The sequence below is a fragment of the Tympanuchus pallidicinctus genome, unplaced genomic scaffold (assembly GCF_026119805.1).
Source record: "Tympanuchus pallidicinctus isolate F22 unplaced genomic scaffold, pur_lepc_1.0 scaffold7, whole genome shotgun sequence".
Classification (NCBI taxonomy): domain Eukaryota; kingdom Metazoa; phylum Chordata; class Aves; order Galliformes; family Phasianidae; genus Tympanuchus; species Tympanuchus pallidicinctus.
Genome location: NW_026294791.1, coordinates 24,574,161 through 24,600,546, shown reverse-complemented (window position 1 = coordinate 24,600,546; position 26,386 = coordinate 24,574,161). Strand labels below are relative to the sequence as shown.

The 26,386-nt window shown below is 55.9% G+C and overlaps 1 protein-coding gene across 10 annotated transcripts in view; it reads left to right on the top strand.

The window, feature by feature from the left end:
- The first annotated feature begins 4,207 nt into the window (after positions 1-4,207).
- CACNA1E (calcium voltage-gated channel subunit alpha1 E) overlaps positions 4,208-26,386 on the top strand; it is an 84,701-nt gene continuing 62,522 nt past the window's right edge. For all 10 annotated transcript variants that reach the window (XM_052666383.1, XM_052666381.1, XM_052666382.1 and 7 more), the window contains exons 1-3: positions 4,208-4,301; positions 14,062-14,485; positions 20,887-21,153. In XM_052666383.1, coding sequence (XP_052522343.1) covers positions 14,088-14,485; positions 20,887-21,153 — 665 coding nt within the window. In that variant the 5' untranslated portion in view covers positions 4,208-4,301; positions 14,062-14,087. The remainder of the gene's footprint in view (positions 4,302-14,061; positions 14,486-20,886; positions 21,154-26,386) is intronic.

Here is a 26,386-nt window from a genome sequence, read left to right as displayed (position 1 = left end):
CTTTTGGTGCCTCACTGAGCCAGGGTTTGCGAGCAGTTTCCCAGCAACAGCTGCTCCCTGCCTTCCCCAAAGTGAAGCCATCCACTCTACTCTGCTCTGACAGCTCTGTATCCCGTGGCTGTTTGCTGCTCCTTTGCCACATTGCTGCCTCAGAGCCCCATATCCGTGCTGTCACCCCATACCACGGTGATGCTGCTAGTGGGTCCCAGCCACCTGGACAAGCCACACATAGGGTGAGACCCCCATACAGAGAGCTGCCACCAGAGCTCTCCCACCTTTCTGGCAGTATGATGGGAGAGAGAAGAACATTTTCATGCAGAGGACAGACTGCTCAGTGCCTGGAACGGAGATGAGCTGCACCAGGAGGGGAGAGTTGCCAAAAAAGTGTTCAGTGCTCCATTTCCCCGTTGCTCATACACATCTCTGGTGCTCCCCTGCAGCGAGCTGCCTGCCCTGCTTGCTGGCAGGAGGCTCCTGTTTGGATCTATTTGTGTGCTGTTTTGCTAATATTGCTGCTTATTGCGCATTGGAGCTGTGCCATGGAGCCTGGGGTTTGGGGGCTGCCAGCCTCGCTGTGGGCTGTGTGCCGAGGTTCCCATATTCTCACCCACCCCAGCTCTGTTCAGGGCAGGTATGAGCTTTTCTGGGGTCCGGACAAGAGGAAATGGGGGAAACGGGGTGGGCTGTGAGACACACTGCTTCCTATGTCTTACTCTGGTTCTGGAAAACGCTCCTTGCTATGGGCTGGCTGCTGCTATGGGTCACCAAATGAATGTCTTGGATTGAAATGGACCTCAAAGACCATCTAGGCACCAGCTCAGGCTGCCCAGGGCATCATCTGACCTGGCCTTGGGCACCTCCACGAGCAGGCTGGACCGCAGTGCTTGGGGCAGGCTGTGCCACAGGACTGGGTCATGTCAACCTCTCAGCATCAGCCCTGCATGGAAGCAGATCTGTGCGGTTTTCTCCCTGTGTGCTGAAGGGAGGCGTTATTCACTCCAGTCAGCAGGAGCTTTATGGAAAATGGGTCATAATGAGCTCATTTGGTGTTGCTCATAACATCATGAAAGGGAATACTTGCAAAAGCAATGATTTAGGCGTTGTTTGACTCGAGCAGGAGTGATATCAACAGAGTTTAGTGGGAAAGATGATGTTGGAGCCTCTCAGTGTCGCTGTCAGCGGTAAGGCATCACTGAGAGCTCAGCCTGAGCTGTGCTATAGTTAATGATATCTTCAGCAATGAGACACAGAAATGCTCCTGGAGGTCTGCATAATGTAACAGGGAGAGCTGGACGGGGCTCTGATCGCCTGATGGAGCTGTAGGTGTCCCTGTTCGGTACAGGGGAGCTGGATCAGATGGCCTTTAAGGGTCCCCTCTGACTTGACTGTGGCCCTCCTGCCCGAGCTCTGGGCTTGCCATGCAGGTGATGCCCCCAGGGCAGCACGCACAGATACTGGAGAGCCCCCTGAGCACCGTGCTGTGAAGTGGAGCTTGTTGACTTTCTACCTGATCCTTGGGGTGATTGCGAGTGGAACTGCTACAACACAGCCGGCTTTGCAGTAAGCAATGAGCAGTTGGTTTCACATGGCTCCCTTTCAAAAATCCCAAACTGGAAAGGGAGGAAAACAAACAATCAGATCCGAAAGAAACTGATTTTTGGCACTGGTGCGTTCCGTGTTGACTGGGCTGTGAGACAGAGCCTGGGAAGCAGCTCAGAGCTGAGTCAAAGCGCTCCGACGCAAACAGGGGGAGAGAAACAGAGCGGTGTGCTGGGGCTGCGTGCAGGTGGAGGGCAGCAAGGCTGCTCAGTGCCGGGGAGTGTCTGATGTACAGCTTACAGCCAGTTCCCTCTTGTCCTGTTCCCGGTGGGGACAGAGCAGAATTTACCCCACAACCTTTGCATAACTGCGAGCTGCATCATGTCTCTCCCAGCTTTCAGAGCTGCAAATCAGACAAACCCAATTCTCAGGCTTTTTTTTTTTTTGTGTGTGTGTGTGTGTGTGTGTTGTTCTGCCCTCTGCGTGCTCTTGGCTGCCCTCTGAACTCTCTCCAATTAGTTCACAACTGAAGTGTCTGCGGCTGCAGGCAGGGAGGAGGAGGAAAGCTGGATAGATGCGTGTGTGGTGCACTGTTAGAGCGCTGTGTGCTGCTCTATGGGAGGACAGACAAAATCCAGGCGGTGCCCGGCAGAGCTGTATGGGGCTGCATTTGGACACAGGGTGTCTCTGTGGGTGCTCCCACAAAGCTTGGGGTCAGGCAAAAGCAGACACTGCTGGATGTTAATAAATAAGAAAAAAGAGCTTTGCCTGACTCTGCACCACGGGCTGCTCTTCCTGCTTGCACTGCTCTGCTTTGCACACCCAGGGATGCTCCTGCGGGTGAGTGGTTCCCAGCAGATGGGATACCCCAGGGATGCCACCAGCACGAATGCCACAGCATAAATCCTGCCCGTGTCTCTGTGCCTGGATCTAGAGGGGCTGTGGGAGGAGGCACTGGGTTTTGTCTGCACGGCTCAGGCTTGGCTTGCCTTTCGGGATGCCACACCGCTCGTGCCCAGCCGTCCGTGGAGCTGGCACACAGTGAGCTCTCAGGGCGAGCATTGTGCTCCTGCCCTGCCAACATTGTGCCTTAGTGCCAGTGGCATCCAGGGCAGGCAGAGGGAGATGCGCTGAGCGGTGAACCCCGAGAGCTCCGTCACCCCCCGCTCCAGCAGGTAACCATGGAGACATCCGAATCTGAGACATCGCCAGGCCCCGAGGAACAGCATGGATGTGTTGGAAGGAGGACCCCAGGCAGAGGGAGAAGGCTGCGGGGGGCTGTGCAGCACTGGGGGGCACTGCGGGTGCCCAGAGCACACCTGTGGGGTGCAGTGCCATGAGGTGCAGCTGCATCCCTCCCCTCGCCATCTTGCAGCAACAAGACGGGAGAAGCGGTGAGGGATGGGGGCTTTTGGTGTGCAGCAGTCCTATGGGGTGACAGTGCTATGTTCCTCTGTGCTTGCCCGTGTGGCCTTGCTTGGGTTGCTTTTGGGATGTCGGTGCTCTTGGTGTGAGTTGGGGGATTTCTGCACAGTGCAAAAAGGATGGGTGTGTGTGCAGCCTCCCCATGGAGCTGGGGCAGGAATGTGCTCAGCAGCTCAGAGTGAATACACCTCAGTACTGCTGCAAATGAAGCACTCCTCTCTGAGAATTTCTTCCCTTGGCTTCATTCAGTTTTAGTGATGAAGGCTTTAAAGAGACAGCAGCACCAGGATTGGGTGTGCACCCCACTGAGGGGCTGCAGGGTGCCTGATCCCACTTCTCCCCATCCCTGCAGAGCTGTGCCATGTTGTGCCGTGCAACCAGAGTGATGTGACTGTCCCCAAATGTCCTGTGTCTCAGGTGGCATTGGCCTCAGGGAGGTGCTGCCTACATGGTGAGGTGCTGGGGTTGCAGCTGTGTCTATGCTCAGTGTGGGGATGGGGATAGCATTGTGGTGCTGCAAGCTGCCAGCTCTGCTGCAACACCCTGGGGCATGGCATGGTGTTGCTGGGTGTCCTGCAGAGTGCTGGGGGGGTGGGGTTTGGGGTACGGGACACCCAAATGCAATGTGTCAGTTCTGGTGTCACAAGGCGGCAATGGGAAGACTGTGTCGCTTGCAGTAGTGGGTGCTGGTGCCCGTGGGTGTTGCCCTGCCTCTGGAGGGCAGAATGAACCCTAGGTGGGAGTGCTGAGGATGATGCACCTCTCCGTTTTGTACGCTGAGATGGGGCCTGGGGTCGCTGGCAGCTGGAGGTAAAGGGCAGGGGGAGCACAGAAGGATGGCTTGGAGGGCACCGGGGTGAGCCTTGCGGGTTCCCCAGCCCGGCGTGGGGAGGAACGGGTCCCATTGAACCTGGGCAGCCGGGGTGCGGGGGTCTGGTGCTTGATGAGTATGCAGGAAGTGGGCACACGGGGGGAGGTGTGCGCGCAGGGAATGCGCCGGGGCAGCCCCGGCTGTGTTTTGGCGGAGCTGGGCTCCCTCCCTCCTTTGTTATCCCCCGTCTGCCCCCTCCGCTGTGTGTGTGCGCTCGAGTTCTTTCTCCGATTGTCAGAATTTTCTTTTCCACTGTGTGGGCAGGAGACAGATTTTAACTGTCTCTATTTTCTCCTCTTTTTTTTTTTTTTTTTTTCCCCCTCAAATTTCGCTTTCTCCCCCCTCCCCCTTTCCCTCTCGCCTTCCTCCCTTCCCCTCTCCGCCGTCTCTCCTCCCTCTCTCCCTCCGCACCGCCGATGCCTCGGGCATAGCACGCAGCCGGAGCCAGCCATGCCTCCCGCCCCAGGTGAGCCCCCGCCGGCTCCCCGCTCCCATCCCAACGCTGTCCTCGCTCTGTCCCCACTCCCTCTGCCACCTGTTGGGGACAGCCACCAGCTGCCCGCGGGGAGCCGCCTTCCTCCTCCTCCTCCGGGTGGACATTTCCTCCCTCCTTTCTCCCGAGGCTTTTGTCTCAGCCCGGCGGCCGGGGATGCTCGCGGCTCGGGGGGATTTTTCCACGCTTCGAAGGGACGGAGCCTGGGACAGGTGCGGGGTCTCGCGTGAAGCGCCCGGCACGGCCAATCTCGTGGGGGATCGCGGGGTGGGAGGCGCGGGGGGGGGGGAGGGTGAGGGCTAAGTATTCTTTTTGGAGCGGTTCGATGGGTTTGGAGGGTTTCCCTGCAGGGAGAAGCCCTGCTATGTGAAAGTTTTTGTTAAAGTAGCCTGCGTGTGTGTGGATGGGGGAGAGGCCGCTCCGTGTGCTTAAGGTGGCTCGTATGGGGCTTGCTGCTGTGCCCCCCACCCCGCCTCAGTGTTGCCATATCTCCTTGTCCTGGCTGCCTGCTATGTGCTGAGCAGCAGGTATGGATGTGGGGATCCCAGCCCCATCGTTTGACCCCGTGTGCCTGAGGCCACCCTGCACCTGGTGGGGGACACACCAGCATGGGGCGGAAATCCAACCCCAGTACCTCCCTGTAAGTGGGCTCTGCAGCCTGCACTGTGGCCCCTGGGCTCATCTCCCCAGCAGGCCCTGCTGTCTCTCATTGCCCCCCCCCCTTCCCAGGAGGTGCTGGTGGCAGTGCTGAGCAGCGGTCCCCAGAAGTGAGGTGCTGCATTGCCGTGCTCCTTTAGAGCTCTGGATGCTCTGAGTCACACAGGATGAGTTCGGGTGCTGGGGCTCTCTGCCTGGCTGGGAGGAACACCCCAGACAGCTGTATCTAACCTCCCATCCTACCATCTCTATATGCCCCCATTGGACCTTTGGTGGCAGATCTCATCCCGACTGCTGTTGGGCAGTGCCACGGATGGGGAGCTTTGGGCTCACAATGCTGTAGGATGCGGTGATGCTCCTACCTGATGCTGCTTGGTAGATGAGGCACGGTGATAGGGAAGGTGCTGGCAACAGGGTGAACTGTGTACATGCAGCCTTCTCTGCTGCTGGCATCTTTGGCGGGGCCCGGGCAGCATCACTCCCCATGGAGTGTTTGGAGACTGAGTGCCATCCTAATGGGAATGTCTTTTGCAGAAGGTCTGTTCAGCTCCCTCTCTTTGAAGAGCGTGTGTGGCATGCTGTGGGCTGTGGGGAACCAAGGGCTGGGGTCCCTCATGTGGTGTTTTTGGAGTCTTGTTGCAGTGTGGCTTTCTGGGTGTCTGTGGATCGTTGGCTGTTTGTCTCAGGGTTTAGGAGGTGCAGGAACTGGCCGTGGGGTGTCCCATAGCACTGAGCCCTGCATCTGCCTGGCTGAGTTTCCTCATTCCTTGCAAGCCCTGGAGCTCCCACTAAGTTTGTTCCCAGCACTTTGGGATGCACATTGAGCACCAAGGCCATCACACAGGGTGGCGTAAACTCACCTCCAGTTGAGATGCTGAGTGTTGCCCATCTGGCTCCACTTATTTTGTGTGTGCTGGAGCCGAGGCACAGACAGAACCTCCACCCAGTGGTGCTGCTGGGGATGCCGAGGTCTGAGCACGTGGGGGAGCTCCTGGCCGGCACTGCCCGACCCCCCCCCCCAGGACCCCTCCGCGACGCGTTGAGTCAATGCTCCCACCCACTGCATCCAGCACTGAGTCACCGGCTGTTCATACACGGCTGTGAATCACTCACACACAACCATGCTGATGGCTTTAGTGACAGCTGGAGGGAGAAAACAATCCCTTCTCTGCCCCGGCACTGCTACCAATGCCACTGTATGCGATGACCCCATAAAACTTCAGCAAGGGGCACCATGGTGATAGTGGCTGAGTGTTGTGTGTACTGCATTTAGGCTGGGGTGCAGATGGCAGCAAGGATGCTTGTAGCCTGAGGTGAGAGGCTGGAGGCTGGAGCCATTCCTGAGCACACAGAAGTGCCATCCTCTGAGGGTTATGATTGGGTTGGGGTAATGCATGCAGGGTCAACTGCTTGTAACCCGTGTAGCTGAGGGCTGGAAGCCTATCTTGGTTCTCTTCTCACTTCCCATCCCACTAGGGTACAACAGCTGGCAGAAAGGAGAAGTCTGGCCCTGCTGGGCTGCTCCTCTCCTGGTGCTTCTGGTAGCAGATGGTGACCCTGGGTGGAGGCTTCAATGCTCTTTTCTGCCCTGCTGGATGCTGCTCCTCGGCACCGGAGGCGGCTGTTTGAACCTTGGGGATGATGCTTTTTAATTAAGCTTCCCGACAGGCTTCCTGGTGCTGCATCCCTTGCATGCTGCTTTTCTTGGTGCTCCCACAAACCCCCTTCCTGATCCTCCCTCTCTCCTGGGCCAGCTCCCCACTGCCATCCTCTCCTTCCTTCCTGCTCCCTGCTGCCAGAGCATCTCAGGGATGTCAAAACAGGGAGAAGTTTCTGAGTGCTGCATCTGGCTGGGCAAGGAGCAACGCATTGTGGTCAAAGGAAACCCTTTGAGCTTTGTCCTGTGTTATTGTGTTGCCTCATGAGGGACCAGTTCTCCTGCCCCCTGTCCTGGAGCACACCCCTTCCAGCCAAATCTCAAGCATTCCATGTGGATTCTCAACTCTCTGAGTGCTGATGCCTGCTGTATGCACCAAGCCAGCTCTGAGGTACGAGCAGCATCTCCCTACCAGCAACCTCGTTCTTGCATTCCCAGCCTGACCCCCAGCTCCATGTTGCAGTGGGGCTCCCGTGCAACTCTTTGCTCTACAAAGCTTGTGGGGCAGGCCTGGGAGCTCTGCTTTGAGCTGTGCCCTACAAGCAGTGAGCACCCCGGGGGTCCTCAGCCAACGTCCAGCTTCAGCATGCACTGAGTTCTAATTGCAGTCGCGTGTGCCGGGGAACAGCGTGCTGGAATTAATGGGAGTCACTCAAGACTGCAGCTAATTACTGTCATTAACTGAGCAACAGTTTGGGTGACTCTTCTGCTCCATGTGCTGGATCAACCCAGCAGCATAGGAGGTCCCGGGGGGGCTCCTCTTCCCATCCGTGTGATTTTTGGAGCTGGAACATAGGGAAGCAGCAGCACTGAGGTGTCCCCCTCTAACACAGGGATTTTTCCTCTTGTTGGGTTCCCCCCAGCTTCATTTCTGCCATATCAGACAGCTGTATTTGTGGATTGATCAGCTCCTTATGAAGCAACATTAAAAAGAAAAGAAATAGATCTGTTTGCAAAACACATCCCTGCTGATGCTGAGCTCGATGCTGTGGGCTGTGCGCACAGTGTGCTGCTGGCACTGGGGGTATTTATAGAGCCCAGGTCTGCAGGTTCCCCAGGGCTCGGTGCCAGGCTGTGCTCATGTGGATCCCCATCTCTACATGGATTTGTAAATCCTTCCCTTTCTCCTTGTTGGGTGTTCAGCATCCTATATCCGAGCGATGCTGTGAGTGCAGAACTGAGGGAGGAAGGAGAACCCCCCCCCCCCCCCGAGGGGTGCAGCTGTACAGCACAGTGTTTGCAGGCACCGCATCCACAAGGGAAAAAGGTCTGTTGGGGCACAGCAGTGTGGGCTTTGCACGGTGTGATGAGAGGGGAGCAACACCGTTTTGAAGGAGCGAGCTGAACGTGTGAAGGATTTGGGGCTGCAAGGCATGTTTTTTCTCTGGTGGATGTGACATAAAAAGCAAAACTGAAGCGGAGCGTGTCTGCCGGCTGGGATCAGGCGCTCCCACCTGCTCTGCGTGCTGTCTCCCTCTTCTCCCTGCCTTTCCAGCGCTGTCTGCCACCGCCCTGCATGCCCAGCATGTGCTGGGTGGGAGGGAGTGCTGCCTTTGGTGCTGTCACCCAGACCCTGCAGTTACTGAGGTGTGCTGAGAGCTGGCTGTCACCACGGCGCTCCCAGCGATGGTGTGGACCTGCAGCCATCTACCTGTCCTTTGGACTTCTGCGTGGCTCGAGGAGAAACAGCTCTGAATTAATGCTTTCATTATCCAGGCTTCTTCCCCGTAGGCTGCTCTCTCCGTTTTTAATTTCGGAGCTCTCCTGCATGCAATATCTCTTTTCTCCTGCTCTTGTCAGCTGTAGTGCTCGGCTGGTGCTGGAGCTGTGGGTGACATCCCTGCCCCTCTATGGGCTGAAGGGAGGGGTGGGTGGGTATGGCACTGAGCTCTGTTTGGGGTCTTTGTGAGGTTAGAGGAGAGCAGAATAAGGGAAACGCAGTTCCTGGAGCTGCAGGGTGGGTGCTGAGGTCAGGTGGCTCTGCTCCAGGTGATGCTGAGTTCTTGGAAAATGCAGGTGCCGCTCTGCAGGGATGGTCACTGCCCCCTCCTGTGATCTTGCTAATAGTCACGTTGCTTTGTGTGTATCTTTGCCTGGGGTTTGGCCCCTTTTCTCCTTTTCTCCCTTTCTTTCTCCTTTTCTCCCTTTCTTTTTTTTGGTCTCAGCCCCAGAGGAATCCTTTAAAAGGAAAGATAGAACTCTTTGCCAAGCATGCCACCTCTCTCCCAGCTAAAGAGATGGAAGCATCTCACCAGTTTATAGGAATTTTTTTATTTTTTTTTTTAAAGGAGCTGGAAAGTGTCAGCATTCCTCGCATTCAGATCTGCCTCTGCTTTCTGAAACTTTTTGGGACCAATGAATAAGAACGAGGTGGGAAGGAAGGGACTCATATTGTTTTGATAGGGAGTGGCCCTGCTGTGGGGGCTGAGGTTCCTCCAGCTTCCCCTTGAGGACCCCAGGCTCTGTTTTGGTTGGTGCATCACTCCAGAAGGGATGGGCACTGGTGCAGGACCTGATGGGATCTCCTATGATCCTGCATCCCAAAGCTCTGGTGTTCCTCCAGACCTTAAATGAGTGCTAAATGTGAAGCACTGACACATGAAAAGTGGACAGTGTTGCTCCTTGGGAACATGGGTAGTGCTCTACTTTGGGAGCATGGGTAGTGTTCTTTGGGAACATTCGGGCTGGATGTGGCTCTGGGCAGCCTGGTCTGGTGGTTGGTGGCTCTGCCCATGGCAGGGGGGTTGAAACTAGATGATCATTGTGGTCCTTTCAACCTAGGCCGTTCCATGATATTCCATGAACGCATACAGTGCTCTTCTTTGAGAACATGAACGTTGTTATTTGGGAACACATACAGTGTTGTTCTTTGGGAACATAGATTCTGTTGTGCTTTTGCAAGGAAACACAGCAGCAATCTGCCATGGCAAGGGTGTTTGTCTTTTTCCTCCTCCTTCCTTTTGATTTAATAATTTGGCATTCACAGAGCGAGGAGTTTTTGAGAGATGGCACGAAGATTTTTCTACTACAGGTTTTTATTTCTTGCTACAGCAGCTTCAGAAATCTATCACTGCTGCTCTGGTGTTGGACGTTTTTTTGCTGGCAGATGGAAGTAGCAGGCTGGAGATGGATGCGCTCCGTTAGCCGCTTCAAGCAGGCGGCGCAGACACCACGGTCCTCATTGCGGGGCTTTTCAGAGCCATCCTGTTTTATTCCCCTGGGAAGACTCCCAAGGTGTGGAGTACGCACCCTGAGCTCCTAACTGAGTGTTTTGGGTTTTCATTTTGGTCTGCAAAATACTGTGGAAATCAGCTGCAAGTGAGAAAGGACAGCAGGATGTGGGTGCGCATGGGTGCCCCGACAGCCTGTGTGAAGTAGGGGTAGCTCAAGGCTTGCATTCCCAGCTGGAGATTGTGCACTTTTGACTTGGAGGCCCCTCAGCATCTCGCTGCCAAGATACAGATGGGTTAAGTACCCATCTCTCTATGCTCTCAACCTCAATGGCTTGAGGGCATGCAGCAGTCCCTTGTCCTCTTGGCCTCCTGTGGAGAGGAGAGTGAGGCAATGTGCCCAGGGACACTGCTGGTGTGTCCAGGACTTGGAACAGCAGCCTTCCACGGGGTTATTGGGGCAGGGTTAAGCGAGGCACTGGGGAAAGAGTTGCCTAATTACTCACCTGGCTGTAAACAAGCAGCATGCTGAACCCTGCAGGCAGCCAGCATGTGAGTATCATGGGAAAATCAATGCTTATAAACTATTTAGGAAGGAGTGAGCGGGCAAAGGGAGAGGGAGGCTGCTGGAATCAGCATTGCTTGCTTCCCATGGAAGCAAACCACCAGTGCTGGCACTGGGCTGGGCACACTTTCATCCCCTTTGCTTCCTCACCATGGAATAGGTGCAAGAGCCTTGTGCACGAATGATGAGACCTTTTCAGTGATGATAAGAAGGCTAAAAGCCAAAGAATAAAACCTCCCGTTGCTCACCTCTAACACATCCCATTGTTTTAACCTCTCAGGGGTGCTGTGACTCCGTGTGCCGTGAATGTGATGTTTGCATGATGGTTTAATTGCCTTTGTGGCTCTGCTAAGCAGTGACACACATTGTGGCGCGTGAGTCACCTTGGTGAAGGCGCCGCGGGAAGTGAGAACTTCTCCTCCTTGGTTTTGCCAGGTTGAACACTTGTTTGTTACTTCTGTTGTTGAGTTAGTTGGCAGTGGGGGGGGGTCTTCCTCAGGGGATCCTCTCCTCCCCTTCTTTGTGCACCCATCCAGCCCAGCCCCATTGCATAGCTTTATGTAAGCCAGAGTTTACTGGGGGAGCTGTAGAGTGCAGGCTTCACGCCTCCTTGCTCTCCCCTCCATTTACTTTAAGCACTCTCTGTGCCCATGTTCCCATCTGCTCCAGGTGCTGCAGGGAACGGTGCCCTGCCAGCAGTGCTCCTGGGAGACCGCTCTGTTTATTTTCCAAATCCTTCCCTTCCTGTTGCGCAGCAACTCTGAACGCACTCTGACTCGTGCTGGCAGCTCCTGCTCTTCTCTCCCTTGCCTGTGTTAGGAGGAGGCTGGTGGGGACCCTGGTGTCACACGGAGCTCTTTGCCTTGAAACAAACAGTCTCAGGTCACCAGGTCAACCTCATTGCAAAAGGAGCTAGGGGCTGGTGGGACTGCAGCCCGTTCTCTGCTTCTTGTGTTCCTGGATGCCGGCCCGCTGCGTGCAGCTGGAAGTTATCCTGAGGAATCCCATCTGTGCCCTTCTTTGGGAAGCAAACTCCTCAGGGCACGCTCTCTGGCTGTGTGCACGCTGCACCCAGCACTGCTGCCCACAGATCACTGCTCTTCTCTCTGTGCCGTGTAGCTCATCCCTGTGCAATTCTTTCCCGTGCACTGGGACACCTTGCTGTCCCCTCGTCCCCTCCCTCTGCAGGAGCTGCTCGCCTTGATGCATGGTTGTATCCATAATAGCAGGGTTATGGAACAGCTGCCCACAAAGGAGGGATGAGATGATTCCATGTTGTGATTTGAGTGGCGTCCCTGGGAGTGGTGAAGTAGGATGGGGCACCCATGGCTGCCACCACCCCACTGTGGGCTCAGTGGGTTCTGAGGTGTCTCCTGGCTGCTGTGTGCTGCTGCATGCTCCTCCTGTCGTCCTCTCTTCCTTCTGCTTGCCCAGGATGGGAAGTCTCTCAAAGGGGAGATACGGTAGCATTGCTGCTTAAACACGAACACGTATGGGGAAAGGTTGCAAAGGACTCATGGAGCTCCTTGTGCACTGAGTGCAGTTATTAAGGTAAGAGGCAGTTATTTGGCTGAAGGTTTGATCGCTGCCACTGCAGTGCAAACATTTGCACTGAGATACCCCAGAAAGGAATGTCCTCAGTAGAGGTCATCAGCACTGCTAGGAACTTGTTGCTGTTGTGTAATTAACTGGTCACGAAAAGTGAAGCGTGGTGTGAGAGCTTACAGCCTGCAGAGCCTGCGTGTCCTGCTGCTGCTTTAGTCTGGCTGAGAAGTTTGGGGTGAAACCTTGAATGAGGAGCAGTGATGCGGTGGCACACGCTGCCCGGGGAGGTGCTGGGGGTCACAGTCCCTGGTGGTATTCAAGAATGGTGGAGATGTGGCACTGAGGGATGTGGTTGGTGGACTGGGGGTCTGAGTGGGAACCTTAATGATTCTATGATTGGGTCAAGCCAAGTTGCAGCAAGTTGCGTGAGGGTTTGGCATCTCCATTGGCTTTCCATGTGCAGTGCAGACCTGCTGCCCTCTCCTCTTGATCCATGTCCCCATGTGTCCCCATGCACTAAGACCCTGGCACGCAGCTGGGTGCCAGCAGGTGACTCAGCAGGGTGTCCAGGGCCATGGTTCTACCTTGATGGCTCCTCTGTTTTAGTGGGAAGCAGTAAACCCTCTAAATCTCATTGCTTTCCCCCAAACTTAGCTCTAATCTTGATTTTCTAGTAATTGGTACATGTCATGAACATAAGGACTCGTGTTAGGCAGCAGGAGCGCCTGGTATTGAGGGAGCACAAAGGATCTGGGCCATTCATCTTTGGGAATGCCAGTTAATTTCTCTTCTAATTTCTCTTCTTTCCTCTCCCCAAATCTCCCAGGGAACTGATTGCAGTAGCTTGACACATGGCTCCCCCAAGCAGTGCTGATAATCTCTCTGCCCACGCCGTTTCCTTTGGCTTTTTTAATTACTAACAGTCATTAACTGATTTGCTCCTGGGGCTGTTTGGACCACGGCTAGTTCACCCCTGCTGCGGGACCCCTGTTATGTGCTTTGGTTAGGGATGGTCTCTCTTTGGCTCCCAGGTGTTTGCATCCCGTTTTAACCCACCCATAGCAAGTCGCTGGGGGATTTCCCCCTTTTCAGAGCCAGTCACGTGTTGGCTTGCCGTGGGCTTGGGGTCGGTGGGAGGCAGGGCTGCCTCCCACCAGTAGAAGCCGTGTGAACAAGCACACTGCTTTTCCCATGAGATGATTCTGCGTCAAAATAAAGTGGGTTTGTTTCGGGAGAACTGCAGGCTGGAGCAGGGACCACCTTCCCGCGAGTGCCGGCTGTCAGATGCTCGGCGCCGCGTCCTCGTTAGCGTGCAGCCTCGTCAGCTCGCCTTAACAAAATGTTCTGGCATCCTCCCGTCTCTGCTTGTCACTTCTCCGAAGGGAACGGGACTCGTTCCCCTGGCAGCGTGAGCTCTGTTTGCCAGGCGAAGACGCAGCTAATTATTTCTATTTATTTCTTCTGACTTCCTCGGTGTTTAATTTGATGGCTCTGCTTGATCTTTTTCACTCGCCTCCAAGCCTCAGGAGCGGCCAGGGCACAGAACGCATCCCTTGAGCTCATTGTGTGCGTGGATTAAGCAAGCATGGGGCCTCTGCTCGTATCCCTCTCGTTTACGGCTGGCTGTGCTGCAGCCCTAGCTTGTTTTGTTGTGTGCAAGAAAGTCACCTGCCCTCTCAGTACCCAAAGAGATGCTCTGGATGGAAGTGGGGATGTGGAGCAGCAGTGATAAACCAGAGCAGCTGGATTAGGAGCATAAGTGCAGAAAGCAGTGTGAGAATCATAGAATCATTAAGGCTGAAAAAGACCTGTAGGATTCCCAAACACAACCCCAGCCCACCCTTACCACTGACCATGTCTCTCAGTGCCCCATCTCCAATGGTTCTTGGACACCTCCAGGGATGGTGACACCACCACCTCCCTGGGCAGCCTGTGCCACTGCATCACCACTCTTCAGGAGAAGAAATGTTCTCTACTATCCATCCTGAAGTTGGTTAGGAGTTGGGTCCCAACCCGGATTTGGTGACCCTGCTGTGTTTTTGCCCAGGAGAAACGGGACTTGCATGGATGCTCTGGGAGGAAAGGAGGGAATTGTGGGGTTGAATGTTTCTAAGCCTCCGTTGTCTTTGTGCCCTGCAGAGTGATGAGCTGTGCCCACTCCCAGGATGCTCGGACTCAGCACATGCTCCGTCAGCGCCCCGGGCAGGGTGGCTGAGCCGGCCGCATCCCCCCACTACGCACTGGCCCTGCCTGAAGAGGAGATGTGGCGCGAGCACCGACTCGCCCTGATGCACAGCACCCAGTCCTGCAACCTGCTGGAGCCCCAGAGCCTGGCCGAGGTGCTGGTCTCACGTGCAGCCAGCTTCGATGCCCTCTACCAACCCCGAGATGCCAACGGTGACAGCGGCAGCGCCTTGGACCTGGGGCTTGGCACCTACGTCCCCATCAGCCCCGACGTCATCAAGCGCCGTCGGGGAGGGCTGATCGAGCAGAGGGACATCATCAAGGCACACGAGGCACACAAGATGCAGAGCACGCCGCAGGCAAGGAGGAAGGAGTGGGAGTAAGTAGGGAATGGGGCTGTCAGGGTGGGAGAAGTGGTCACGGCGGTGTCGCTCCAAAGAGCAGTCGATGTCGCCGGGCTCAGCTTCTAGGCTGGTTTCTTGGAGATGGAGAGGTAATGTGGTGCTGCCCTGAAATCATAGGGGGTCCTCATTTGTGTCTGCCCAGCAGAACCACAGGAGTGGCTGCTGCATGGCACTTTGCCCCGCTCACACCCAGCTGTGCCCTCTCTTGGGACTGGCACTTTTTGTCCAGACAGTGTCAGAGGTGACCCACAGACATATGGGCTCTGTGAGAGCGCTGCCTCATTATCCCCCATGCCCTGCTGGAGCTGCCAGATGAATAAATCATGGGCAGGCAGGAAGCAGAGGGATGGCCTTGTTAATTGTCGGCTGGCGGCGTGAGCTGCTGCAACGGCTGCTCGCTAATTAACCGCCTGGATGGGGATGGCTGCAGATCCATCACTGTGTAGGGAGGGGAACCCGGAGCCCTTCGGCACAGGGACTGCCCTCGCACCGACTCCTGGGGGTGGGTTCTCTCCTTGTTTTGTGCTGTGGGAACGTGCAGAAGGTTCTGGGGATCACGGATCCGTGGCCCCACCGTGGGGATGTGCCCAGTTGTTGCAGCTCCTCTCTGATAAACTAGATGTATGACACGTAGGGGAGAAGGAAAATCAAATCAACTTGCTTATCTGTAATTCTGTTTGTAGTGATGCCCTTTCCCTGAGATTTAATTTTCAGTGGGGTGTGCAGTGGGTTGCTCTGGGGGCTGTCATCTGCAAGATTTGGCTCAGCATCTCAGGTTGGGTATTAGGAAAAATTTATTGTCTAAAAATGTGGTGATGCAGTGGCACAGGATGCCCAGGGACCGGGGGGAGGAGGGGGGGGTCACTGTCCCCAGAGGTGTTACAGAACCGTGGAGACGTGGCACTGAGGGACAGTGATGGGGTTGGATTGGTGTTGGACTTGGTGATCTTAGTGGTGCTTTCCAAGCTTAAATGGCTGCTCAGAACTGTGGGTGCCCCATCCCTGGAGCTGCCCCAGGCCATGGATGGGCCCTGGGCAGCCTGAGCTGAGAGCTGGTGCTGGGTGGCTTTGGGTCCATTCTGACCCTACTATTCTATGGTTCTATGATTCTGTGAGGCTACGAGTCTATGTTTTACGGTGCTCCTGTCCCTTTTGCTCTATCACGAGGGATATGAGCCCAAGGCAATCACCAAATCCCATTTTCCAGAGCCCCAGCCTGGTGCTTTGCCCTTCTTCCCTCTGTTTTGTCTCAAGTAAGCAAATGTGGAACCTCTGAAGGGTTCACCGTGCTGCAGCTCTGGGTTTGTGCATTTTCCCTGGGACAAATAGAACAGAATAAACTGTGAAAACACGCAGGATGTTGCTAGCAGCTCTCAGTGGCTCTTTACATCTTGACAATCTGAGATGCGCACTCTGCATCCCAAATTACCAATGAAATCTACTTCTTCTCCCATTTTTTTTCTTCCTTGGTGCTGAAGGAGACAAAGGGCCCTTTGCTGCTGTTTGGCACCACCTGGGGTTTGTTGCCTGCGGTGATGGATGGGTGCGGGCAGACCTGGGGCACCAACAGCATTCCTGCCATAGGATGACTTGAGGTGCATTGGGATGGCTTCAGGATGGCTGTCCCTGCCTGTTCTGCCCTGCAAGAGCAGCAGTGCAGGCAGCAGAATGAGCTGTGGATGCGCTGTCTCATTGCCTGGGGCAATGCCATATGGCTCTCGTTATGGTAATTCGGTCTCCAGCAGCAGATGAGCTCTGCATACCTCCCAGGGGTGTCCCTCAGCCTCTGTGGGCGCACAGCAGGGCAGGGGGCTGTTCTCTGACCCGGGATGAACCCTGTGTCCTGGCAACGCTGCTGCATCCTTCCTGCAGTGCTCAGAGCCTGGCTTTGGGCACACCCTGCAGGAATTCCCTGTTGGAGTGCATGCAGGCAGCTCCGCGAAGCCTCTCCTGTTCCTGCATGGAATTGCACTTCCACGTGGCTGTGAATGCCATTCTGCTTTCTGTCCATGTTCAGCTCTCTCGTATGGGTCGCAGTCCTTCAGCTCATCCTTCCCAAGGCAGGAGGTGTTTGCTGCTGGAGGATGCCAGCAGCTCCGCCTTCTCCTGGCTCCTATCCAGACAATGGGATTTTATCAAAGCCACCCTGTTTGGCTTTATTGTGTTAGGGATGGAGCTGGGTTTTCTGGCCCAGTTTCATGCGTGGCTGGGCTGTTGATGGTCTGATTTCTGGGTGGTGCTGTGTGTAGCTAGGAGTTGGGCTCGGTGACCCCTATGATCCCTTCCAACTTTGGATATCCTGTGATTCCATGATTTGTAGCCATCCTACTCGTGTTTGCCTGATGGGATCCAAGGATGTTCCCTGGGCACGAGGAACCCAGTGCACACCTACGTTTTTTGGGGCAAGGGGAGGTTCTTTCCCTCCCACCTTCTCCCAGCTCCCCCTCCTCATGCTGCCCACACCCATCCTTCAGCATGGCCATTCCCACATATCCAATCTCCTTAATATTCTTTTCCCTCTGATCCCCTCTCAGTCAGCTTCTCTGGAAATGTGATGCCCTAAACAGGGACCCAGCTGGGAAGGGCTCAGCTGCAGAGCTCACCGGCTGAGTGCTGGCTGCCCTTGTCCAAAGGGAGGAGTCACACAGGGGGATTTTGGGGCTGGAAATGGGTTGGGAATTCCTTTAGACCTGATGGAAGGGCAGTGGTCCTCTGAGTGTGGGGATTGCAGTGCACCTGCCTGGAGCAGCCAGAGCTATAAATGCCAATTAGAGCCCGACTTGCAGGCTAAATAAAGCAGCAGGACACTCCAGGCAATTTATTAATGAGTAATTATTTCAGGGCTCTTCAGCTGAGCTGCGAAGCCTCGTGACCCAAGGCAGCACGTTGCTGGTGGCTGAGACCAAACCCCTGAAGCATCTCACAGCTTCTGCATCCCCATAAATGCTCAGGACTGGGGGTTTTTTGGTTGGCTTTAAACCTCTTCTAACTCTTTCAGCATGTGGTTGGACAGGCAGCATCCTCTATTGGTGGATCTAATGGATGGGATGCTCCAGTCCCACCACAGCATATGGGGAGCAGTTGTCCTTAAGGCTCAGTGTTGTATTTGTACCCTTTGGTGACTTCAGGAGGTAAATAAGAGCTTGTTTTGGGGGCATTCATACACCCTGGGCAACTCAAGCAGGACTGGTGCTAAGCTGTACCAGTGCAATGTGTTTGTGCTGCATGTTGCACATCAGCTGTCAGATGTTCTTACAGACAGGGCTGAGGATGCTCTGGGCTGGGTGGTCTTAGGGAAATGCTTGTGGTAAGGATGGCACACGGTGATGGAGTGCTGGGATGGGGTGTGGGGTGAGTAGTGTCCTCCAGGAGATGCCAGCCCAGACCCTGGGGCTGTGTCCAGCTGTAGGGCTGCAAGGCTGGGCAGGCTCTGGCAAAGGGAGAGATGTCTCTTCCTAATCCTGCAGGTAATTAATCTGTTCCTGGAAAAAACTTCCATCCCTGCATGGTTATAAACATGCTTCTGAGTCAGAGCTATCCACTCCCAATTTGAAATTCGGCCAGAGCAATGGAGACTTTCTCATTTGATCCTATTTCCCCCCCCCCCGTGCACAGTTAAAGCCTTATTTTAAAAGATATATAATGAAATCACGATGCCTGGAGTCTCTTTCTAATGGGAGAACTGCCAAAGCAGAGGGCATGCAATAGGGATGTGACCCCCAGACGGGGCTGGGAGCAGCACGGGGTCAGCACGGTCAGCGGTGGGGTGGACTGGGGTTGGACTTGGGGATCTCGGAGGTCTTTGCCATCCGTAACGATTCTACGGTTCCACGCAACTTTCCTCCCGCAGCCCGACGCCGGGCGGAGCACCGCATGCTCGTATCGCATCGCTCTGCGGGCGGGGAGCGGCCAGCAGCCGCTAGATGGCAATGCCGGAGCGGAGCTTCGAGATCTCACCGCACGCTGCAGCCTGGGGGGCTCCGGCCTCTGCCTGGGGAATGGGCTGCCCGCACCTCCTGATGCTGATGTGAGGGTGAAAGCAGGGAGGAGGCTTGCATTTCGCTGTTGCCCTACAGCTGCGAGCCCTGCTCCTTCCCAACCCCATCACCCCGTTGCCCTGCGTTGGTTTTCTTTCGTTTGCAACTCAAGGCAGCCCAGCACAGAGCTGGCTCCCAGTCCCCGTGCTGTGTTGAATCATGTAGGCATCAGCCTTGCTTCTCCCTGACTCACAGATCCCAGCGTGCTGGGGTGAGGGTCAAGCCGAGAGCGGCAATAAACATCCTGGGAAGCGGAGCCTGCAGCTCTTGGCACTGCCAGGACTTTTTGCTTTCAATCTTCTCTTAAGGAGCTGCTTTCTCATAAATATCCCATCCTTTAGAACCATCTGAACAGGAGAGAGTCTCCCAGTTGGGTCTTCCTGTGCTCTGTTCTGCTGCAGCAAATACAGAGGAGAGTGGAGACCAAGGCCTGGGTACAGGGTGTCCAGGTAAGGGGTGCAGCTGCTTGTGGGGCCAGGAGGAAAGCAGTGAGGTGCATATGGGCTGGGCAGTGCTGCTGGTGTCTGGCCATTCCCACTCCCACCCCTAGGTGCCAGCTGGAGGTGGGTGTTGGGGAATGCCTCATGGGGATGGGAGGATGCTTGGGAACCCAGGGTCACCCAGGTTGGGGTGATTAATCCTGAGCTTAATGAGCTGTGGCTGAGAGGTGGGATGAGCAGCACCGCTCCAGTGGCAGCGGGGAGATGGCAATTGGGAACGACTTGCAGATCCTCACCAGTTTGTGGATCCTGGGACTGTAATTAGGGTGGCTGGTGAATTAAAGCTTTGTGTGTTGGTGGGGGGGGTGCCCACTGGGTGCTGTGCTGGTGACATTGCTGGGGGCTGACTGACCCCCACAGGCACCCCCAACCTGTTACATGGCCTGTGGAGGAGAGCTGAGGATGGGTGCAGCAGATGGGTCTCCTGGTGTCTGACTGAGGTTGGGGCAGCCATCCTGTGGCCTTTGTGCTAAATGCTCCTTTCATCCTGCTGGGGAGGGTCTGATCCTTCCCCCCCAGCAGTGCACTGTGGCAGCCTGGATCATAAAGCCAGCCCCATAGCTGGAGGAGAGGATACCTATGGTGAGGTGCTGTGGGGCTGCACAGGGGGAGCGTCCCTTGTCACAGATGAGTTAATGACCTACCTGATTAAGGGTTTTATTTTATTTTGTTTTATTAAGACTTACCCTAAGTTGCCACATGGCAAACTTGTAGGACATGAACCAGGTGCCTGCTGCTCAGTGGTGTTGGGGGAAAAGCGTGGATGGGATGTGGGGCACTGCAGGGCTGTAGTGTGGGTGCTGATCCTGTGGACACAGGGGTTCCAAGGGCATGGAGAAGCCACAGACCCACTGGTGATGCTGTGCGCATCCCTTGGAGGATGCACGGTTGTAAGCGGTGAGGCTGGAGGCAAATGGATATGGGGTTATCAAATTCAGGTGGATATGGGGACGCCCCTCGACCCCAGGGGATGGGGTAGCTGGGGACAGCGCCAGTGCTTGTGCACCAATCCCACAGACAAGGGGGGGGGAAGCAGAGCCCCGGTGTCCCCCTACCTCCATCCCCACTCACCCAGGAGCCCCCGTGTGCCGAAAACCCCTTTGCGGGCAGGGAGTTCTCCTTGCAGGGGGGGGGGGGCTCCCGCGTCGCCTTTGTTCCCTGCAGACCCTCCCCTCGCCGCTGCCTTCCCTTTGCAGCAAGCAGCTCGTCGCTTGCCAAAAGAATGCACTGGATGGAGCGAGCGAGCGAGCCGGGCGTGCGTGCGCGTGTGTGCGCGCCCGCCCGTGTGTGTTGCAGCCGACTTCATTAAAGACAGCCAGCCCCGAGCTGCAGAGGCGCGGCAGCCTCGGGTTCCGCGGCCCCGTTCCTGCAGAAAGCCGACGTCCATCCCTCGGCGGCAGCCGGGCCTGCAGTGGAGCCGGGGGCTCCCGGGGGGGCTGCTGAAGATGGAGGCGGCGGGAGGAAGTTGGCCACTTGGCTTCAACTAGGCTGGATCGCGCTGCAACCTGTTCGCCGGCCTCCCCTGCGCTGCGCTGGGTGCTGTACTGAACGGCGGTGGGGTCGCGATGGGGCGGGTGGAAGGGCTCCGAGCTCCCTGGGTTGGGCTCGGGGGTCCCAAAGGTTTAGATTTGAGGGGAGGGGGAGAAAGGATGGGGCTGATATCCCCCCCGCTATGCCGCTCCCTCTCCACGATGCTCTCCCGGAGGGATGCGGGAGCGACGGGGATGAGCATCACCGGAGAGGAGGAGGAAGGAGGAGGAAGGAGCCCCGCAGCCCCCCCGTTTCCCCCTCCCGCTGCCTTGGCGGTGCCACTCGGCTCACCTGTGTGCTTTCTTGCAGGATGGCTCGCTTCGGGGAGGCGGTGGCTGGCAGGCTGGGCTCCGGGGATGGGGGCTCCGAGCAGAACCGCAGCCGGCAAGGAGCTACTGCTCCGGCAGGAGGGTCTCCGGGAGCTTTCAAGCAAACCAAAGCGCAGCGAGCCCGGACTATGGCTCTGTACAACCCCATCCCTGTCCGGCAGAACTGCTTCACCGTCAACAGATCATTGTTTCTCTTTGGGGAAGATAACATAGTCAGGAAATACGCCAAGAAGCTCATCGACTGGCCATATCCTTTCTGCACCCCCTGCGAGCCCCCCCTTGCTCCCCATGCCCGGATTTGCCTTGGTGGCTGCCCAGGACACGTGTGTGGCAGCAGCTGGCAGGTAAGCGCCTGCCTTCTGCTCTCCTTCGGCGTGCGGAGAGGGGTGCCCTGGCCCCGTCCCTGGGGATGCTCTGCTCACCCTGTTGCTGCTCCCCCCCCCCCCCATCACTCCATCACACAGAGGGAGCAGAGCCCCTTCCCTCCCTTCCCCCCATCCCCTCCCTCCCCCCCCCAGCTGACCCCAGCCTCTTGAGGCTTTGGATCACCCCTGTGCTGTCCAGGGGCTCTCTGATCCATTTTGGCTTTAGGACGTGTGTGGCTGGTGGGGGTTCTACTTCCCTACCCTGAGCCCCCATCCTGCTGGGGACAGATCCCTGTGCAGCCTGGCATGCTGGGCACGAGCACGGCTGCCATCACCCTGCAGCTTCATCCCACCCTCTGGAAGTGGGATGCTCCCTCCCTGTGCTGCACAGAGGTGCTGACCCCCTTTGCCTGCCTCCTGCTGCAGCTCTCCAGGGATTACCCCAGGAATACACCAGACAGAGGGCATGAATCTCCCACTTCTTCCTCTGCTCCCCCATCCTTTTGCACCCCCATGCATTTCTCTCCCCTTCCACCTTCCCTGCAGGTGTCCTGGGAACTGTGCTTGGTACCTAGCCCTGCTGCACGCCCCTCTCCATCATACCTCTGCTCAGCACCCCACTCCCCTCCCAAACCCACAAACTTCCCCGTGGCCATGCTTTGGCTCCAGGACCCTCCCTGTAGTGCTCTCTGCAGTGGTGATTATGTGCAGCTCTCGCCGTTGCTTCCTCTCCTTGCAACTTGTTGGGTAACTTGCTGGCTCCTTGGGTGTGAGATGGAGGTGTCCGGCAGATATAGGGTGACTCAGTGCAACAGGTGCCCTGGGGACACCCATGGGTCTCCTACCCCACTCTAAGCCTTGCTGGGGGTATAACCCTGTGTATCGGTGCACTGCAACCTCTGAGTTCACCCCCAGGGCCTGTCGGGGGTCCAGCTGTGCCATAGGGGTGCAAGGCATGGTGGGATGGGGACAGCTTTGCCGAATCCCTGCCGTGCCATGCCCAGCCCAGCGTTGGGTGCAGAGCATCAGCGAGGCAGCAGCTGCACTCAGAGCACTGAAGGGCGCTCGCTGGGCCGCAGGGTCTTGTTTTCCAGAATATGCCAAATTATTCATGTGCTTTCCCAGCATGATGTGGGAGGGCTCCCGCTGCTTGGCTGTTGCTCTGAGCGGGGCTATGGGCTGGGGTCCCATGCCAATGCCATGCTCACCCACCAGCTGGTGCACGGCCACCGTGCTGCAGCATGTGGTGTTATTCCTCCCTAAGACTTGCACTGCAGGGAAGCAGATGGGCTCGTTCATTGATTTATTTTAATTTTTTTCCCCCAAAAGAAAGGACACATCCTTAGGCGAGTGTGTGGAGTGGGAGCTGCCTCTTGGTTGCCGTGCCATACGTGGCTGCCATCTCTTTCCAGGAAATTCTCCCACCTCGGGGCTTGTTGTGTATTGAGCTTTTGAGGGCTTGGCTATAGGCAAAGCTTTTTGGTGATGAGTTTGTGCCCACTGAGTGATAGGCTGGAAAAGAGGGACCTTTGGATGTATATGCTGGGTCAAGTGGAATGACCTCTTGTAAGCCTTGCATGAGGCTGAGCTTCATTTGGTGGAGAGGACTCGGTGTCACCTCAACTTGTACTACACCACAATGCCCCAACTGTCATGCTAGCATCAGTGTAGCTTTGGGCTGTGCTAACCTTATAGCAAGGTCTCCTTGGGTGGAAGCAGTGTGGTTATGCTGTTGTCAGTGTCACTGGCCAAGAAAGTTGCTCTCCTCTTGAAACTGGTGTATCAGGGCCATGGGATGTGAGCACCTGGCTGTAGCCTGCAACCCAGTGTTGCACTTGAGAGTGCTAGGCTCATGGGTCGGAGGGGGCTGGGATGGGGCGAGGGGAGGGTGAAGGCTCTTCTTCACCCAGCTCCAGTTGACTAGGTAATAGGGCTAAAAATAACGGGTGATTCAGGCCTGGATATCTGCTGGGTAACTGTATAATTATAACCAGCAGCCTCTGCAGTTTGGCTTCCCAGTGTAAATAGGGATGATGCATGGAGGGGAAGGAGGAGAAACACAAGGAACAGGGCTCAGGATTTGGCTCCACGGGGAGAGCCTTCGCTGAGAGCTTTGCTACCTCTTCTGGAGCTGCTCTTTTTGGGTGCTGGTGCTCCAAACAGAAGGCAGCCTCTGGCTCGGCTGCAGGAACATCTCCTCTTCCCTTTGCTTCTCCTTTCCTTCTGAAACACAGCCCCGCTGCTCCCACTGATGGCCAGGTCTTGAGCCCTGATTTCATTTGTTCACTGCCTGGGAAGCTGCAATTCAGTTAGTGCACAAGATGGGCTGCAGCTCTGCTCTATCTGCTCCGTCCTTCATCCACTTAATCGCATTTGCCACGATCCTTCTCCCTCCCCAGAAGGACCAGATGACATGGGGTGCTGCTGGCTCATCCCCAGCACGCCGTCCTCAAAGCCTCCCCTGCATCCCAGGTGACCTCCCTGTGCCCATGGCTTTCCACTGCAGCCGGTGACAGCTGTGTCACTGCATCCCAGTGCCCATTGCTGCCTCATCCCACAAGGGATCCATGCTTTGGTGCACCCCACATGGCAGTGATTTGGGATGAGTGGGTGTCCCTGGCTGGGCGGTGAGTGTCACCTGGGGACACCGCAGCCTCTTTGTCCCCTTTGCTCACACCCTGCAGGAAGAGCATCACCACGCTGTGCTACCCAGGAGCATCTCCCCTCCATCACCTGAGGCTGCTTTCTGTGCCCTTCATTCATCGGATTTCTTAAAATGTTTTCTTTGGGGAGGGGCGAGTAGGTGTAATGGCAGGTCCATCTTTCTGACAGCCAGGGAAAGAGAGGCTGCCTGTCAGATGGTGAATTTAAACAGAGGCAGCTGTTGTCATGGTGACGCCAAGTTGCATCCTGTTGCCGTGGCAACCAAAGTTAAAAAACTGATGTTAAGGCAGGAGAATCACATGATGCGGTTCTTTTTTGTTTAAAAAAAAAAAAAAAAAAAAGGGAGGGGGTGAAAAAAAAAAAAAAGAAAAAAAAGAGAGAGATTTGGTTTCCAGTTTTCAGGAGAGCACTTCTCCCTGGCGCTGCTTGCACGTGGTAGGCAGTGCCTGCGCCCACGTCGCTGCGGGCAGCTCTGCTCTGGATGGGGCTTGTGTCCTTGGGGACAAAGGCAGCAGGGCTGGGGAACCCGGTGCTGAATGAGGAGCAGTTGTGGTGTTTGCTCTGTTTGAGTGCCTCCTGCTGGGTGTGGAGCTGAGAGATGGGCATATGGGGCAGGAGAAGGTCTGTGTTGGTGTGTGGACAGTGGCTTGGGAGCAGCAAGGCGAAGCCCAGTGGTGTAGGAGGTGAAGATCCATCACATTCACACATAGGGAACATGGAAATGCCTGCAGTGCAGCAGGTCCCAGGAGAGATGTGGGGATGGGTGGAGAATGGAGGCTGTAGGAGATGTTGGGGCTGAGCAAGGTGGAACCACTCCTGCCCTTTGGAGATGCCCAGGTGGCTTCCATCTTTTTCTTCTGCTCCTTCCACACCTTCCTACCTGAAAGCTGGGTGAGGCGTGAGCACTAGGCTGCTGCTGGGCCAGGGGATGAGGAGGGTTCCCTGCAGCTCCCACACCTCACCCAGGCCCAGGGATGGATTCATCCTTATGCTTGGTGAGGTCCAAACACCTGGTGAGGTCGCACTGCTGGGCTACCAGCATTGCAAATCCATCTTCGTGCTCTCCTCATGAGCAATATCTCCTGGTAGGGAAGAGAGGCAAGTTTGGCATCTCCATCACCATTGCACGTCTGCCTTCATGACGATGGTTGTGGTGATGTTGTCTGGGGATACTGTAGCCTCAGAGACCATTCTCCAACCTGGATGGGAATTGGGCTGCAAAGTGTGCCTGGGGATTAGCAGACTTGCTAAGGAAACCAGTCAGTTGCTCAGGGGCGAGGGCATGGGGAAAGGAGATAAATCAATAAGAAAACCTATTTTTATCGGCTCCCTAATGATCTGCCCGGAGAAGCCAGACGAAGGAGGAGGAGAAGGCTGGAGAGAGATGGGTTTTTATTACCAGCCTCTCAGGGAGGCGAGCGCTGTGCTGCGATCTGGGGGGCTGGGAGGTTGGCAATTAGACACCTAATGAGAGAGGAAAGGCTCTGAGAGCAGCACCTGGCCCTGAGCTGGGAGGACACGTGGATGTGTGTGGATGAATGTCCCTATCGTTTGGGCAGATGTTTCTGCAGTCCCCGGGGGGAGGCTTTTCTCACCTCACACCCCACACTTAGTGTGGACCTTATGTTTAGAGTGGACCCCATAGTGTTGTGGGGTGGGAAAATGTGAGGTGTTTCCCCCATAGGTGAGGACACTGCAGGAGGGAGGAGGCAGCAGTGGTAAATGCCTTTGTTGAGGAGCTCAGGGTGCTCTTAAGGTCTGACCACGCTGTTGCCTGCCTTCTTATTTTGACATGTGCCCAGTGCAGCTGCCCCTCCAGTATGCTGGCTCCTTGGAAGCTGTGCTAATTGCTCACACACTTTCAGGAAGATGAAATGACAGACACCAAATAGGCTGACGGCTTGTGGTTGAGTGCTGTGTCCTCTGTGTTAGCTGAAGTTTGTGGATAGGGAGCAGGGAAAGGAGGCAATAGAATCCTTGCTGGTAGGAAGCCTTGAGGGGAAAGTTTTCCAGCACTGGCTGAATGTGAGATGATGCTCCGGATCTTCTGCATGGAACCTGCGTGCTGCAGAGCTCTCTCCCGGTGTGTTTTTAACTTATCAACCATTAATTTCCCTGAGTGGCCTTTCAAATGTTTTGGCTGAAGTCACTCTGGCTCGTATCCCTAAACACATCCCAGCTCTGGTGAGCCGGGCTGCCTGCCCCTGGCAGCTCTCCTGGACAGTGCCGTGACAGTAGTGATGTGGCCACAGGGTTTTGGCAAGGTGCTGGAGGTGTTTGGTGGTTGGTGGATGGTCACTGCTGGAAACCACAAGGATTTGGTCTGGGTGCTTCCCTGCGGTGATTCTGCCCTTCCCTTCCTTTCTGATGGGTGGCCAAGCTGGGAGCTTCCATGGCAGGTGCTCAGCTTGGTGTCATGCCTGGCTCTACAGTGCACAACTCCAACAGTGC